The sequence below is a fragment of the Pelmatolapia mariae genome, linkage group LG5, assembly GCF_036321145.2.
Source record: "Pelmatolapia mariae isolate MD_Pm_ZW linkage group LG5, Pm_UMD_F_2, whole genome shotgun sequence".
NCBI classification, from domain to species: Eukaryota; Metazoa; Chordata; class Actinopteri; order Cichliformes; family Cichlidae; genus Pelmatolapia; species Pelmatolapia mariae.
The window spans coordinates 29,532,089-29,549,927 of NC_086231.1; the positions used below are offsets into that span (position 1 = coordinate 29,532,089).

General features: G+C 41.9%; 1 protein-coding gene across 3 annotated transcripts in view; it reads right to left on the minus strand.

Moving 5' to 3' along the window:
- The window catches only part of cdh4 (cadherin 4, type 1, R-cadherin (retinal)), a 212,901-nt gene extending 196,806 nt beyond the window's left edge, over positions 1-16,095 (minus strand). For 2 of the 3 annotated variants that reach the window (XM_063474657.1, XM_063474656.1), the window contains exons 1-2: positions 15,888-16,094; positions 14,521-14,632 (exon numbers count right to left, since the gene is read on the minus strand). In XM_063474657.1, the coding sequence (XP_063330727.1) occupies positions 14,521-14,632; positions 15,888-15,941 (166 nt within the window). In that variant the 5' untranslated portion in view covers positions 15,942-16,094. Of the gene's footprint in view, positions 1-14,520; positions 14,633-15,887 lie in introns of all 3 variants that reach the window. The other variant, XM_063474658.1, reaches the window with a different exon arrangement.
- Positions 16,096-17,839: the final 1,744 nt, after the last annotated feature.

The window sequence follows — 17,839 nt, forward strand, 5'->3', positions numbered from 1 at the left end:
GGTTCGAAAAAAAAAAATGCTATGTAGATTTGCCAGTTAGGTGGTTCAGGACGCAGAGGAAGTAAATAAATAATCCTGTTTAATAATTCATTGAAATTCATGTTGCTTTGCCTCCAGCCTTGAGAGTATTTAGAATGCAGCCTGCTAGGGCCCTGCTCCTGACTTGTGGTGGTGTGTGGCAAGATTATTGAAAATAGGGGTAAGATCAAGCATCCAAGCACACACATATTACGTGCACACGCAGAACTATACACAGTGCGCACGTGCCACGTGTCATATATTCAATAGAACAGTGAAGAGGGACATCCCCTGTCAACATCTTATCCCCTTTTTGCTCCATCTCCCCCCGGAATGACAGATACAATCTCTAGAGTGTGAAGAGAAGTTCACACAGAGCTTCAGGCTGGTGAATACTCTGAAGCTAGGAGAGAAAGCAACAAGGGCACAAGACGACTGCAAATTGGATCTAAAAGGTTTCCGTGGGGAAAGAGAGGAGAGGAGAGGAGAGAGCGTGACCCATGTGTGACCCGTTTCTGATGATGCCTTTGCTTGATAGAATTACAGCAGTAAATAAAATCATCCTGTCTTGCTTTCTCTCTGTCTCTTTGTCTGAGTGTGTGTGTCTATTCAGCGTGGGAGTGTCTCCAATTTAGTAGCATCTTCACACTTCATTATACTATGCCTTAATTCATTAACATAAGAATCTGTCTGCATGTCTGAGATGTCCCTGATTTCTCTTGGATGCTTTTAAAATATGGTGACAAGTGGTTTAGGCTTTTGCATATTAAAACATGTAAATGATTGGAGGTGATTCTTGATTAAGAGAATATTGTGAAAAGTGCATCGACAAGTACTGGAAGGTTGCAGCTCACGTTTTGTCACCGTTAGCACCTCTTAACAGGACAAAGTTAGTGTTTTGCATCTACCCATTTAATGGCAGATGATAAATAAATGCTAAGATTTTGCTAATATGCACCATGAATAAGGACCGAATTGACAGTATTGAGAGTGAAAATATTCCACAGAGCAAAAATGATTGTATTTGCATTTTGGAATGTGTCAACCTGTGTAGCTGTAACAGAAAACCACGCATGCTAAGCCATTAGCCAACCTGCATTATCAATGACGCTACTGATGTAAAGCCATCAGGTGTGGATGAGATGCTATCAGCTAATTAAAATTCCACCAATCGATCTTATCAGCTATTACTTTCAGACTCAGAAGCTTGTCTCACTTTGTTGGGGTTTTGCATGTTGCTGGAAACGTACGCGAGAAAGGGTGTTTACTCTGAAAGAGCAACTAATGTTGCTTCCTTGTGTTTTTAAGTTTTTAAGTTAAAGTAGATTTTATTGTTATACTGTTATTCTTATAATCTAGTAGAGAAGCTTTGAATAATCCTTATTATTTTAGTCCTCATTACCGTGCAGTGCAGTTTCACCATTTCTTCCCTTAACATTGGCCTTCCTTTAAGCTGTCTTTCATTTCATTGGCTGCCCCTCGCAAACCGAATTTGTAAACATTAAGTTGGGGTAGGATCGGGTGGAGCGGCAGTTTTGGAGGGGCTAAAATATATAGTTTCACCTTATGCTTAGAAAGCTCCATTTTCTAGGTTGCCAGTGCAAAATGCCCCGTGGAGATTTAACACGCACTCAATCACATGATCATAAGAGATGGGAGCGATAACCACTCGTAACAGCCATTTAATGAGATGATAACATTCAAAGAGGATGTGTAAAAACCCAAAGTAGGGCTTTAAGTTGAAATTCTAATATGAGTAAAAACTGCTTAACTTTTCCACCTGCAGCTGTTTCCTTTAATGGCTTTGTGCGCGTGTGTGTGTGTGCGTGTGTGTGTGTGTGTGCGTGTGCGTGTGTGTTAAAATGACACCTAACCCACCCGACCTGTGTGAAGAAAAAAAAGCTGGGAGGATAAATGTGAATGTGTGCAAAGTTCAAAATCTATTAACAGCACAAAAACAAATATAGCGGTGATTCAACAAGCGACTTTATCAGACATGCAAATCTCACTCTCATAAACCACAGTGCAACCACGTCTCTACATGCACGTGACTCTAATTAGCACTAAAAAGGAAAACCATGTGGCGTCAACAATTTTTGTCTTATTTTTTCAATGATCTTCTTTATACAGCTGTCACACTGAAAACTGGAGAATGAGAACAAGCCAGTCCTTTACTCACTGTCAGAGTAAACAGTTGTGCGGCTTGCTATGTGGATCACATACGACTGCAGTGATGTTTCAGGCCTTCCTCCGACATCCTCCTCGTATTTCATCTGACACGCTGCAGGGCTGAAGTGGAAGAGGGTCTTGATTTGTTGCCAACATCCACCCTAGCTCTACAATAATGAGCTCTACGGGCCCCCGAACCTGACCCGAGCATGTAACGCCATCAGTTAAAAATAACAGCCATGACCATCGCTGCGGTCAGAGCATCACATGGTACTTCTGTAGTTTAATATAAACTTGGAAAAGCATAACAGCGATGCAAATCGAGCGGTGAATCATAACGCGAAATCAGGAGACCCAGCAGAAATCCATGGATGGCGCATGTTTATTCATGACAGGTGAGTTATGCGCAGTAGGTCTACAGCCCTGCAGGGCAGGAGAGCTTACTCAAGCAGGACGTTTAACTCTCCGCTTCATAATGATACTTTGAGGGAGCCGTTCAAAGCCTTCCATGTCCTCTGGTCTAGAATTCAGACAGCCAGATTAGAAAGGACAACAGTAACCTGTAGGCTACAAATCACAAGGCGACATGCTTAAGCAGAGACATAAACTGTTGTATGCAAACTACAAGAGTGCAATAAATACTGTGCTTTGAACAAACAGGAATATGAACAAACTCCAGTGCAAGACCATATTTCCTTATCTGTGGCAGCTCTGACGTGTCATCATTCGGATTAGCCTTGATGTTAAGACTGGTTTGCACAGCTATAAACTTGACACTGGATTTAAATAGATGCCTGGACGAAACAGCCATCATTCACTTTGCCACAGCCCTGTGGTGGCTGTAATCATGATGACACAGTAATATCCGTTTTTCTTTTACCCAGGCTAAATTGCTGTTTATGGCAATAAGAAGGCTTCTATTCCCAGAGGCCACAGTTAGTCAGAGTGCCTCTTATTGTCTTACTGCTGGGTTGTGGCGCAGAGCACAAACACTGTCACCAACACCACCGGCCCCTCCTCCTCCTCCATCCCTCTCTTCTCTGTTGGTTCTCAGAGCTATTATTTTTATCTGAAAACCTAAACGAGGCTTCAGAGAGAAAAGAGAAAAGAGACAAGAGACAAGAGAACGAGAACGAGCGAGGAAGAGAGGCGCACGGAGAGACGGAGCAAAGCGAGAGAGGAAAACTGTGATTCTTCTGAAGCGGTGATCGATGCTACCAGCGTGTGTCTGCAGTGCATGCTGCCAGAAAAAGGAGGGCTATATTGATTTGCTCCCGCATTTCAATCAAAAAAAAGTGGGTTCTCAACCCCAGATTTTCCCTCGTTGCGCCGCAAATTACCAGCCTCTCTAAAAATAAAGCATAAATTGCCTAAAGTCAAACTTAAACATATTGAAACACTACATTTTGTTATGCAGAGACAACTAAACACATGTTTATGTGCGAGCCTGGGATATTTTTAGCATGACAATGATTTTCCATGTGGATTTCTGACTGTTGAATGCTGGTGGCTTTAAACTGCTCACAGCTTTAAGCCACCAATTGTGTGTGCCTGTCCACATAGCCCACAAACATACATAAAAAATGTGCAAACAGCATATATAACAGTAATGAATATCTTTTTTGTTCTCCACAGAAGAATAGTAACGAATCCACCTGCATTATTGCTGTGTATAAAAGAAACCATCGGGAGGTCAAAGCTAATAGCACATTTAACATTTCTGCAAACATCTACAGGGACCTCTGCACTAATGAAATAACCTCTGCAGTACTGTACGGGAGCGAGTTCGTTTGTGTATGTGACCTGATCCTTTTGCTTGACGCCGGCTCTAAATATAAATCAGGCAAGTAAATTTTGAGAAATTGGATTCACAAAGGAAGCAGTAATGGCAAGATTAGCTCCCTCAGATTCTGAGAAAGAGAAAATCAGACAGATAGACAGCAGAGATAATGTGTTCACGGAAGGAAAACAAAGTCAGTAATAAAAACAAAGGAAAATATAATTCATCACTGACATTAACACTGGCAATGAGGGCATACAGGATACAGAATCGATTAAGTTCTTTTGTTTGTTCTGGTCAGCAAACCATATTTGCAGATTCATCAACCTCCCACAATCAAATCTGTATCACAACAGGAAGGAGCATTTCTTCATATTGGGATTTCCAAATCAGCCACTTGAATCTAGGCCAGAATAAACTCTTTGAAACATTCTGCCTGCAGAAAGTTCACATAAATTCTCTATGCTGTGGCAACAACATTATCTTTTCAGCAAAGCAAGCCAGTCACAGCTATAAAAGTAGAAGATGCCACAAATTTAGCAGAAACACACCTTGACACTTTGTCTGTATCGTGACTACAAGATTATACGCAAGTGCAAGTAGAAAGGTGTAAAGTTTAAATAAACTTAAATTGAGACAAATACATAGCTGAAGTACAACCCATGAAAAATGTTAGAATAAAAAACAGATGACAGGGAATGTTAAATTAAATGAGAAGAACTATGTGAGGAATAGTTCCCAGCAGTGGGTATTCACAGTAACTGTGCAGGAGCAAATAAGCCTTCACAGAGCCCTCTTTTTAGATCAAAATAGACAGCAAATTGATACAATCAAATCCAAAACGCGTCACCGCCATAGGAAATGTAATTTCCCCCCTTCCTTCCATGATGGAGTCAAGATTTGTGTTTCTATTTTCTTTTATGGTGCCATCGTTTCCCAAACTGTTTCTTTTATGTGCCTCAGAGCCTGGTGAAAAATGGTTTGGATGCTGTATATCTTTTAACTCTGAGGCTAATCTACAGCACGCACACACATACGCGTTATGTACATCAACTGTGAGTAGCAGCTACGGTGAAGCAGCACTCAACATTAGCGACATTAAAACCACTGACAGTGAGGTGCGTAACACTGAACATCTTGTTATAAAGCGTTCTGCTAGGAAATCTGGAGGGCCATTGGCATTTATGTGGATGTTACCGCCAAACCTACATGTTGTTGCAGACCAAGTTCCCCCACACCACCACCATATGCAGATCAGCCACCTCCTCTCAGCAGGACAATGCACCACACCACAGTGCAAAAGCTGCTGAGGAAAACCACAAGTAACTCAAGTCGTCAACCTAACCTTCAAATGTAACAAAACACCAAACTGATTAAGAGTGAGATACACCAGAATCAGACACCCCACCCCGAAAACCCACAGAACCCGCTACCAAAGTTCCAGTGCCAGACAACACACGACACCGACAAACTATATTAGACAGTTTAACATGATTAAAATATAGAGCCCAGCTAATTTATCTGAATATTATCAACTAATATTTGCTATTTGAAGATCTGGATTGCATTTCTGACAACTAATAAAAAAATGTAAAAAGTAAAGATTGTAGAAACACCCTTCAACCATGTTATGAGTGTGGATAATGCATAGTTTGTCCACTAGAGGGCACTCTGCAACCTCCTTTTTCGCAACATGTCTTTGGAGCAGCTGATCCGAGCAGAGTAGGGCGGAACGTAAACAAATCAATAAATAAGTACACATAGCAAATGTCAGGAAATATTGTTTATCACTGAAACCTGTTTATCAGTATCGGTTGTAAAAATCGGACACTTTCTATTCGAAATGTCACAGCCTATGTTATTTTAATTTAGTATATTTTACCAAATATGCAAAAAAAAAAATGTTTTCACACTTGCACAGTAGGTGACAAATTGAATTTTGCAGTCAAAATCACAGTGAAAACAATCCTTCTTTTTAAAGGTAATGAAAAGCAACGAAAGTTGTTAATTAACAGAAAAACGCAGACAAAATTCCTTTCTGGGTGACTGTCAGATTTAGCACTATAAAACAGGTATGCCTCTCTCACAGTGTGCCGCATATCTCTGTCTTTCCCTCATCCCTCTCCTTTGCTTACTAATGAGCCATGAGATTGACAGCTGGATTACAGGGCTGATTTGTAATCCTTTAATTTCTCCATTTAAGATAATCACCCTCTGGATGGAGCGCTGCCTACAAACACGCAGACACGCTAGTACACAAAATATACTGTGTGTTTACCCATTAAACAAAAAATGAACCAGAGAATATAGCAAAAACAAGACCATGCGAGTGCCCTGATCAAATATAGATTCCAAGCTGAATTAATCCAAAGGACAAAGTAGAGTGCAAGCCTCTCTCAGGCGAGGGACCTTTTTGATATTAGAGTTTGTAGAACAAAGGCATCTTGACAGTGTAGTCTTTTAATTAAGCAAAAACCCCATAGCTTCTGAAATGGCTGTACAGAGCAATACAGACTAGCAGCTTAGAAGGATCTATGCTTTTAGTCTAGCCCGACGTAAATCACTTTGATTGGGCCATGTTCTTCATCTCTTCCAGTGCTTTGGACTGGGGATATGACTGTTGGAGGACATGTGAGGTCAAGTGGCGGCACAAGGTCAAACTTCTTGGCCATAATTCATCAAGAAACTGAGAAGCCATAAGTCACTTTGAGCCCCTGACGCAGGCATGGGAGTGGAGGAGGGGCAAGAAAACAGGGAGGCATGGTTGTCTACCTACCAGAGAGTTCTGGTTGGCAGACATCAGTAAACACATATTCTAAAACAGCAACTTGATCCATTCACTTATCCTTTTCAGGGTCGCGGGGGGCGCTGGAGCCTATCCCAGCTGTCATAGGGCGAGAGGCAGGGTACACCCTGGACAGGTCGTCAGTCTGTCGCAGGGCTAACACACAGGGACAGACAACCATTCGCACTCACATTCACACCTATGGGCAATTTAGATTGTGGGGATAGGTTAATTGAACAAAGGGCATGTCTTTGGACTGTGGGAGGAAGCCGGAGTACCCGGGGAGAACCCACGCAAACACAGGGAATATGCAAACTCCACACAGAAAGACCCCGGCCTGATGGTAGAATTGAACTCAGGACCTTCTTGCTGTGAGGCAACAGTGCTAACCACCGTGCTGCCCTTCAGCAACTTGATGAGGTGATGGAAATGTTATGGTGTCCTTCAAACGTGCACAAAAAGCTCGTTTGAAAGATGGTGCTTAAGAATGCTGTTTTTCAACCTCCATCTCCTTCTTCTCTATCTTTCTAACTCTCATCCTCCACTTGATTTCTTGGTGTCCGGGAGAGGCGCTGAATGAGTGCGAAGACTGGCGAATCATCTCCTCTGAACGAGATCCACTCCAGAGTAATTATAGACATACACAACCTCAGAAGTGGCACAGACGACGCTAAACATTCAAGTACGACTTCACAGGGGTCAGCCAGAGAATATATGTAGTCTACAGTACGTGAATTTCAGCTTTTTTATTGCCAAGCGGATTTCATTTCTAAGGAGGAAAAGAAAAGAAAGTTTGTCATGACTCAAAGCCAATCACGACTTTGAAAAGGCACAATTTCCGACGGGTAACAAAAACAGAAAATTGGTTCAAACTGAGCTTTTCCACATTATTTTCAAGCAGACAAGGCTTGCACTGAGCTCTCACTCCCTTCTTTTCCGACTCGTTGGCTGGGTTAGTGTAGTATTAATTGTAATCACTATTATCTATCTAATAATCCATTGAAATAACACTCAAGTGTTCTTTGTCATGATAATACAAACAAGCATAATAATATGCAAGTAAATAATTTCAGCTAAAGAATCACCGCTTCAATACTGAACACCTGATTTGTATTTAGATGAATGTAAATCCAGCAAGCCCAGAGGGCAGGAGGGGAAAAAAACCTCAGTAATGAACTGCTACATTCTGGGTTACACTTGCAGCTAAAAGGTGAAACAGAGGTCTCCTAGTGGGATAATGGTTCATTTCTGCCCTGCAACAAAAAGGCGTCTTAATCAAGGCCACAGATCGTTAAAGTGCACTGAGATGCAAAGGGCTAATACACATTGATTGTGAGCGAGGGTGGTCAATTAAAAAGGTTTTCAATAACAAATGCAAATAGGATTCCCAGAAGACAAGGAGATGAGCAATGGAGGTAATGTTCACGTCTTCAGAAAACTACTTTGATAACGTGCGAAAAAACTATTGAGGAGGGTCAAAGTGTAATCTGGAAATAGTTTCTGAGAAATACTTAAAACTTTTCCCATGAATATTTTTCTGTAAATCTGCCCTTGTCTCAACTCCTGAAATACAGTAGTAAAGTCTCCAGTTCTCCATTCAACACAGCCTCATTTCTTATCCGCTAATCCCTTGCCAAGGACTTCTTTTTGGCTAACACCATCAGAAGTGCATAGTTCTCCCTTTTTTCTTTATAATCACTCTATGATTTAACCCACGGCCGCCAGCTCTTTCAGATGCAATCACAGGTCTGATAATATCGTGGTTAGCTCCATTTGAAGGTTGGTATTCAGGGCACAATTAGCTCACCTCTATTTTGTCAGGAAATGTAGATCTACTGCATAACCGCACCAAACAGACTGCACGGTGCTCTTAAAATGCAGCAGGAGTCTAAGGCGTTGGGTTTGTCTCTGACAGCTTATCGCCATCTAAACACAAAGAGCTCGAGATGAATCGCGGCCGTCTCTCAGAGGGCATCATACGGGACCGCAATGAAGCTATCTGTGTTGTAATGAAACTCCATGAGAGTAGAGGCCATGACCCAGTGACTAACCACGAGACTAAACAAATAGTAGTATACAGTTAAGAGGGGCACAGTCAAGATCAGCCCACTAGCGCTATTAAAATTCACAAATAGGCCCTAGCGGTGATATTTCTGCCGACAGCCAGTTTCCTATCTATCAAAAGCCCCTTTTTTACTTACTACCTCCGAAGAGAAAATGACTACAAAACAGGATAAAAAGCATTGTGCTGTGGCTTGTACTTTATCTTGGGTGGTTTGCTTGATGGAATTGGCTCAGCATGTATGTAGGAAGTTTGAGGGATATAGGAGCGTAGCTTGATTTGGTAAGAAGGCAGGAGAGATAAAGAGAAATGATGTGGCTCATCTTCTGTACCTGTATTCTATCAGCTCGCCACAGACTGCAGGTCCTGGCTGCAGAGATGAAAGACTCTCCGGAGGACAAGAGAGACGTTCGTGAGTCAGAAGGAAAATGGCATTCCGCTTATCAAATGCCTGGAAACATAATCCCCCCCCCCCTCCCCCGACTCACCCCCAGTTCTTGGGTCTGGACGTACTTATGAAAGCCCTGTCACTTTGGATAGTAGGTTAGGAGTCAGAAGTTCTCCACGCTAGAGTAAACGCTGAGCTGGCTGTTTCAAAGCAGATATGGCTCCTTGCCAGATTTTCCTGCTGTAGTCTAATTGGGGTCATGTTACAAGCCATTCTGTATGTGTAACTTTTAGAGATGGAATTAAACAACAGGAAATCCATGCTGAAAGCGTATAGCTGATGAAGGCCGAATCCTCCTTAAATTAATCTTTTAGATTAAAGGACGGTGTGTTTAATTTTTCTCCTGTATGCACCGCAAGACCCAATTTTAAATTAAAAACCCAAGGATGAAGGAACCAAGGAAAGACATCTTATTGTGGATTATATTTTTTCATAACCGAGTTCATCTCCGAGTTCATCGTCTAGGGGAAGTGAAAACATGCCAATGACATTATAAAGCGCACGTCTATCCTGATGTTTTTATCCCACAAACAGTGAGTTTTCATCACTGTGCTTTTATTTTTCCTTTGCCCACAATAAAGTGGTCTTCTTCAGTGTGAGGCTTAAAAATATGATTTTTTGGAATCTACTGAATCCATCAAATCTTGCCAACACAGGGAGAAATATGCGGTGTTCACTGTGCTGCTGGAATGGCAAAAGTCATCACTATTGTCTTTTCAAGTATGCTCTCACAGTGACTTAAAGAGACAGCGTCCTGACTGAACTGTATTTCAAATCAATTTCTTTTGTGCTGAGACCACATCCCCCTTGTGCGTGTTCCTAGGTGACTGGTCCGGCTCTTGGAGCGGGGTGATGGTTTACACAGTGATGTGCAATCACTGGAATATTTCTTTTCACGGCTTATCTGCCCACAGTGGGAATTTGCACGGACCACGACTCAGGGCCTGCCTGTCTGCTCGCCTGTGTGCCACTGCCTTCCCCTCCAATCCTGACCCTGCCTCAGATAAACCTATCCACGGGAGCATGGGATGATTTATTCAGCACAACTTTGCGGCAGCGCAGAGATTTGTGATTTAGTTAAACAAAGGTCTTCTGTGGTCAACCTCAAAGCAATAACAGCCTTTTTAACCTATTCAGCCAGTGAAGAATGTTTTAAGAGGACACTGAATGATGCATTGCACTTCTACAATGACCTTTCAGTACTTGAGCAGACATTTCACTTTACCTACAGTACTGTGCAAAAGTCTGGAGGCACCCGTCATTTCTTTATACTTTGCTTCCGAGGAGCCAGACTTTCTTGTCATATTTTAAAGTGGTCTTGAGTAATAGCTCTCCAGGCTTTCTAAAGGTCTTTCAATTTTTTCCTTTGGGCATTGGCTGCTTTTTTACTCATTCTTAGTAGGAGACGTAAACAGTGAGGATCTACAGCCATCTGTAAAACACAGTGGAGGCTCTCTCATGTTTTGGGGTTACATTTCAGCCAGTGGTTATGTGGATCTTTTCAAAATTAAAGGAGTTCAGAACACATAAAAGTAAGGTCAGGTTTTGATCCACCATGCAATACCATCTAGAAAACATCTGATAGGCAATGGACTCAATAAGATTTCAACAAGATAATGATCCCAAGCATACCTGGATAGAACAAACAGTCATGAATCAGCTTCCCCAGAGTCCAGATCTCAACATTATTGAAGCAGTGTGGGATCATCTCAACAGAGAACAGAACAAACGGCCGCCAACATCCAAAGAAGAGGTTTGAGTGTTCTTCAAGAAGCCTGGAGACCTACTCCTGAAGACTACATGAAAGGAGAGGGGTGGCTCGGGACTTTTGCACTATACTGTACAGGAGGAAGTACAGAAAAGCTGCAAGGATATTAAACCATACCAATAATAACAGTCACTGCTGACACGTTTTAATGGCAGAATGTGTTTAGAGAGTGTCTATTGGTTTCTATTTTGTCAAATCCAGAAAAAAACATGCACTCTACTGATTCATTCTCATTCCCAACATAATAATCATGACCAATAAAGATAAATCTGAGATATCATAGCATTAAGAAAAGAAGGTATTACTGCAATACAAAATATTATTATACCTTCTTTATTTGTGAATATTCCAGTTTCACCTCTGCAGGACTCCACAAATGAAAAAGAGTGAGGAGGAAACATGACACTCCTGAAGACTCTCTGTGAGATATAGGGTGATGCCAAATAGATTCCTATAAAGAAAGGGTTACACAATCCTTTGTGGCTTGAGAAAACTCCCCTCCCTCATGGACTCTTAAAGCATCCAATGCAGATAGAATTGCAGCTCGGAGTCCCCTGATAGGCTATGGCTTAAAGGCATTAAATGTGAACTCTGCTAAACTGACAGTTCAAGTGTGGCTACCTCACTCAACCTTTACTCTATGTTATTTCTTTAATCCTCACAAATAAAATAGACTACATGTGCGTACAGATGAGTGAAACATTAACAGAGCGTAAGATGTTCTAGGACAGTGTTGGGTCATGAGATGCTGCCCTCTCTTGGAAAGGTGGAAACCCCACCAGACCCTAAACTCCAATGTGTGTGTGTTTGTTTTGACAAAGGTGGGAGAGAGTGCTGTCTAACATGTTGGTCTGATATCTGGTGATCACTTAGGTTGCGATCTGTTTTTGCCAATCCCACAGAATATGATATATCCGTCACACCTTATGTATGGTGTCATTTTCATTCTGGAAGAGACCACACTGTTTCTTCACAGGATAAATGTTATCACCCTGAATATCTTTGTACTGATTTGCAGTGGCCCTGCAAGGGGACAAGCGGATCCAAATCTTTAAAAAAAAAAAAAAAAAAAAACTTAAAAACGCTACAATTTATATTTTTGTTGGTCTACACTGAAATAGATTTTTAAAAACCAGTGGGTTCCTTGGAGGTAGCCCATTCATTTTAATTACTGCATGTGTGCATTTCAAAACTGTCAACAGTAACAGAAGGTTTTACAGGACACCAGTTTGGACATTTAAGCAAACGCTGTGGGTCTTGGTCAGACATAAATGGCCACATGCATGCATCTACGATATAGAGAAAAACATTTCAAAAGTCTTAAATAAATGCAGGTTGTTGTTAATGAATTTGACAGGAAAATACTGTGTAGCCCTGCCAAACTGCCCACACACCATCAAAACAATAAACTAGAAGAAAGACAACTCCCCCTGCAACCTCAGCATGAAAGGAGGTGAGGCGCACATATTGTTCAGTGACTGGAAACAGAAGCCTGGTTCACACTGCACCTGCTGGGCCAAAGCTTTTTGGTCCTTTCCTCAACTGCTCACTGTCCATCTCTCCAGGGAGACAGCAGCCACACAGACCTCAGTAGTCCAGCAACCCCCATAGCCAGCTCTTGAGCATCCCAGCCCCTCCTTTAATTTCATTCTACATCCATTCATTTTTTTTTTTTTTTTTGGTAAGTGACAGATTCAGGTTATACATATTGTGGAATTATTATTAAAGACTTCCTCCCACGTTGTGTCCCACTGTATAGAATGCAAACCTTAAGTAACGCTAGCCAATTCACATTGGGCAGTGCATGAGAACTTAAGCTGCTGCAGCTATATCCTTTTGAATAGCAGTTTTGAGGAAGACAATATAGTTCTGAGATTGATTTTTACCAAGAACAAACGCATACAGACACAGTGAGAGACGGAGACTCGAAGCAAAGGCAATATGGATCAAAGCCGGAGCTGACGCACCACGTAAAATACATCAAACTAATGCAGCTGAGCGTTGCTGTGACATTTTCTCGAATTCAAGCGTCAGCTAATATGTACACCACACCGAATCGCATGCATGTAACACCCCCACACCCCGAGACACCCACAAGCATAAAGGAGGAATCGACATACAATATCTGTCTGGATACATATCACTCTCCGTTAATACTGCTTGGGTCAGTAAGGATGCCTGAGCCCATTTCTAAACAGGCTGAAACCTTGAGCCCTGAGCCCCTTCAGGCAAACTGGCTCCCCACTGACCAGCTGCACTGTCCTTGTCAGCTACCTAAATAACAAAATAACCTCCAGAATAATTCAGTTGTTTTCCTTGCAGTCAGAAAATGCTCGAACAGCTGTTACAATGAGAATGTCATTTCCTCCTGGCAAATAGCATTTCACATAACAATAGACAAATATTCGGCTATAAAGGCAAAGTGTCAGGGGAGAGGTAAGCTTATTGTACACTGCTGTTGAGCTGTTACCCACAAGTATGAATAACAGTGATGTAAGTTGCAACGGGTGAGAAAAAAAGAAGAAAATGTGAAACAACCTAAATATTGGACCCAATTTAAAAACCAAGTCCCTGAACTCTCATAGCAGGAACTTGGTGCAGCTTCGCAATGCTCAAAATACCGAAGTAATATAACTTCACGGCCTCCTCTCTTCTCGTCTTGGGGGTAATTTCATCATCTAGAATTTTTGAAGTTCTGTTTTATAGAAGCACATCCAGCAAATGTCAAAGGTGCTGTTTATCTGTCAGTTATGCAAATTGGGACACAGGAATATGGCTGGGGGGGATTCATTTTCAATATGGTTAGGATGCACCAGCAAACAGAAGAGACACACTGAAGAAAAAGCAGCATCCTTTAAATGGCAGGAGATGAACTTCTGTAGATTCAGTACACTGCCTCCACTGAAAAGAAATGGAGCGAGCAACAACAGAATTGAATTCCTCTAAAAAACAGGGAAAAAAAAAGGGACGGAAAACATATTACAATGAAAAGTGGAAAGAAAAGAAGAAAGTTTGGAGTTTTCCAGCTGCAACGTGCAGAAAGGGGAAGAAGCTATTTAGATTATTTTGCTCTGTGAGCTCGCTGCTTAGTCAATCAAACAAAGAACAAATGTGTTGTTTTTACTACAGCAGTGTAAAGCAATTGTTCATTTATCAATATGCCGTCACACCACATGGAAACTCTTGAACAGAATGCGTTACACACACACCGTCATCATTTTTAATGGCATGGCGAGTTTGTTTTTTTTCCCCCAAGCCTTCTGCTTAATTATAAAATGATATCCCTGTACTCGAGATGGGTTTCTTAGGTTGCCCAGGCAAGTTTGCGTTGTCAGACGTCATTCGCGCACCATAATATATTCCTTCTACCACTCGCAAAAGTATACACAAACCTACTCATTCGATCACACTATGAAGTCAGGAACACATCTGGGCCAAGAAGAGAAACTATCATCAGACGGTAAATGAGATCCAGCAGCGGCAGGCTTACCTTTGAGAATGCTCTGGCCGTGCAGTACGTCTCTTGAGACAATCACCGTGTAGAAGTTCTGGGAGAAGCCTGGTCTGCACGGGGGTTTGAGGGGCTGGCCTGCCTTACTCCCCTGAGGAATAAAACAAGGCAGCCTGTTAAGATTGGCAAATTGACTTGCAGCCACCAGGGTCACAAGCTGATCTCACGGCCTCTTTGAGTTGATATTGAATCTCACAGTCTCTCTTGCCACAGTGAATGATTTGTTTCAGACTACAGCACGTTGAAATTCAGACCGTCACAGTGTGGAAATCTAACTCTAGAGCTGCAGGCACCTGCTTAGACTCACTGTAAAGATACATCAAGCTTCACGGGAGATACTTAGATTAGGAATTAAAGGGAAAAAAATCACTTTAAACCTACTCTATTGTCTACATAGGATTTAGAGAAGCAGGAGCCTAAGAGGTGGACTACACCCTGAATGCGTGACACACTATTTCAAGGAACATAATCATCATCATTAAGGCAATAATGTGATCCACACATTGTGAGTATAATGAAACTCAAAGAAAAGTAATATAAGTGGCAGGACAAATGAGCATTAGAAAGATGGTGAGAATGAGTAGCTGGAAATGTTCAAACATGCAATATATACATTGCACACTGATTGAAGTCTGTGCGCATGTGTGAAAGCCAAATGCATTTAAATATATAGCTGACATACAGACATAGCCGTAGGCTCACGTTATACAGAGGGGAGGAAGAATGCACTCCCAGGGATGCACCTTATTCATCGCACCATCAATGCTACTCTAAAGAAATTATACTGCACTTTCCCCCCCTAACTCGGCTTTGCTATCAGCACACCTCAACAAAACCCCATAATAATAAGTACATCATTTGACTGAGTTTGGATATTTAAAATATATATATAAGCTATTTATACTGTTGCTCATTTGCCTCTTGAATCGAAGTCTGTAATTAGGCGCTAAACCCTTAACTCAAAACAAAAGAAGACATTAGAGCGCGTAAACGTGCGTAAACGAAGTTGATCGCAGCAAGCAGCACGAGAAGCCCCTCTGGAAACCACTGTCCTCTGCAATAATGCACTGCAGTTTGTGTGGACGACAGGATGTGGAGGCAAGCGAAGAGTTATCAGTGACTTTTCCACTGCAGTGAGAGCCGACATAATTACCAACTTCAAATGGGCCACACGGGATTCTGTTACACAAATCGTGTTGCCATCATAGCGCAAAAGCTGATCCGTTAACGGCCACTTTCGAGCGCCCCTGCAGCGCGCTGCAAAAACCGAAGTAAGCACTACAGCAGTGCAGCACTTCCACCGTACTGTGAGGGCGACTATACGTGTAGAAATTAACTCATCTTACCGAGGATGCGCCCACAAGTAAGGTGCACGCCAAGATGACGCAGCCAGCGTTCATCTTTGCAAAACCCGCGTGTTGGTGGGGGGTAAAAAGAGGAAAAGATTAGTCTTCTTCGCCAAATACACCTCAGTAATTCCCGGAGCGCTGTCTTCCGCTTCTCCACTGCTGAGTGAGACGCCGACCGTACTTGTCTGGCGCAAAAGTGCCGCTGAGACAGAGATGCTGCGCTCCGTCCGGAGGAAGCCGGTGCCCATTGGATAACAGCGTCACTACAACCCCTCCTACCGCACGGCGGAGCAGGCAAGGCGGTGTGCACCGTCTTTGCTCCGAATGACTCTGTGTGATGATGCCCTGTGCCACTTCTGGGATCTATTGGTAGAAAAATGCATTTTCCAGCCAATTTAGATTCATATTTTTTTTTAAACTTCAGATGGAGCAAAAGCGGTTCTGGCTGTGTGAGTGACAACCAACCATCCGAGCCCTTTCATATGTCCATCAGCTAACTGGAGTCTATTTCACACACCACTTACCCCCTCTGCCCCTGATCCACAGTATAAGTATAGCAAGAGCCCCCGAGATATTAGCTTTTTATTAAAGCAGCTGTGATAGGCCACTGCGGGATAAGACTTTGATTGTGAGTGAAAGGTTCAAATAAATAGTACAATGAATCAGGAGCCTCTGTGATCACCTACAGGAAATGTCTATAAGTCTATAAATCATTTCCAGTTATAGGTCTTCATATTTTATTTTTTTTTAAAAGGGTGACTACTTTAGCCTAATGACCATGTTCCATAATAATAATTTGCAACAAAATAAAATTTAGCGTCAGGATTAAACTTTATTATTAATAAAGTTTAGAATTTACATACAGTATAATAAACTTATACATATTTAGCTTTTGTGCCGAAGTCAAAAAATGCGGGAGAAATGACTTAACTGCACCTTTAAGTGCTTTAACTGGTTTAATAATGTTGACATTTCCGAAGCCTCACATCCGTGCCTCAATTTCCATATCTGAGAGGTCATGACAATTTAATCTCATCAAAAGGAATAGGACAGTATTGCAGTGTCAATCAACACAGCCCCTGTCCCTGCCATTCACTTTCATACTCCTTCATTTTCAGTTACTCGTTCCGTATTGAGAAAAACCTGGTCTCTGAACAGGTTTTTTTTTTTCTTCTTCTTCTTCGGTTTCTTTCCTTTAAATGGTATCTTCAAAACAAACTGCTTGAGGCTGATAATTAGGAAGTACTCCTAGTGTAGTTGACTACAGCTCAGTTGGTGTTTCTGTCCAGAGGGCAGGATTTTGTAAGGTCAGAGATATGAGAAGTACACTCCACTCATCTCTCTTCGGGGTATTGTGCTTATGCTTTTATTATACTCTGGAAATCTTGGCAGAGGAACTGTATGACAAGGATTTAAACTTACACCCTGTGCAATAAGCAACAAGTCTTACTTGTAAAAAAAACAAAAAACAAAAAAAAAACAAATCATAGAAGGTCCTCCAGGGAAAAATACTTTTTTTTCCCCCCTGAAGTCTGAATAGTTTCCCTTCATTCAGATGGCTGACGAGGCTACATGTCGACACTTAAACCTAATTAGTCAAACACAGCACTTTTCATAACGTGACCATGGCCTGACCGTGCAACTTCCCCTCAGAATGACGCAGTGAGGAAGATCACATCCATCCTTCTGCTCAGATTATCTTACTTATAGCTCTACAAAGCACTAATTTTCAATCTGGTCTGTGGCATTAGCACAGATACATCCATGAAATTACTGTTTTGGTGAATTAGGACCCGACGTGCACGACTGATTCTCCTCACAGTGAATTCCTCATGGCTTGAAGGTACCCCTGCCAGTTTTGGAAGGCGAGGAAATTATTTCTTTCAAGTATGGAGCATTTGCCTAATAAAAATACCATCTGGGCATTTGAAGTGAATTGGTTTAAGGCC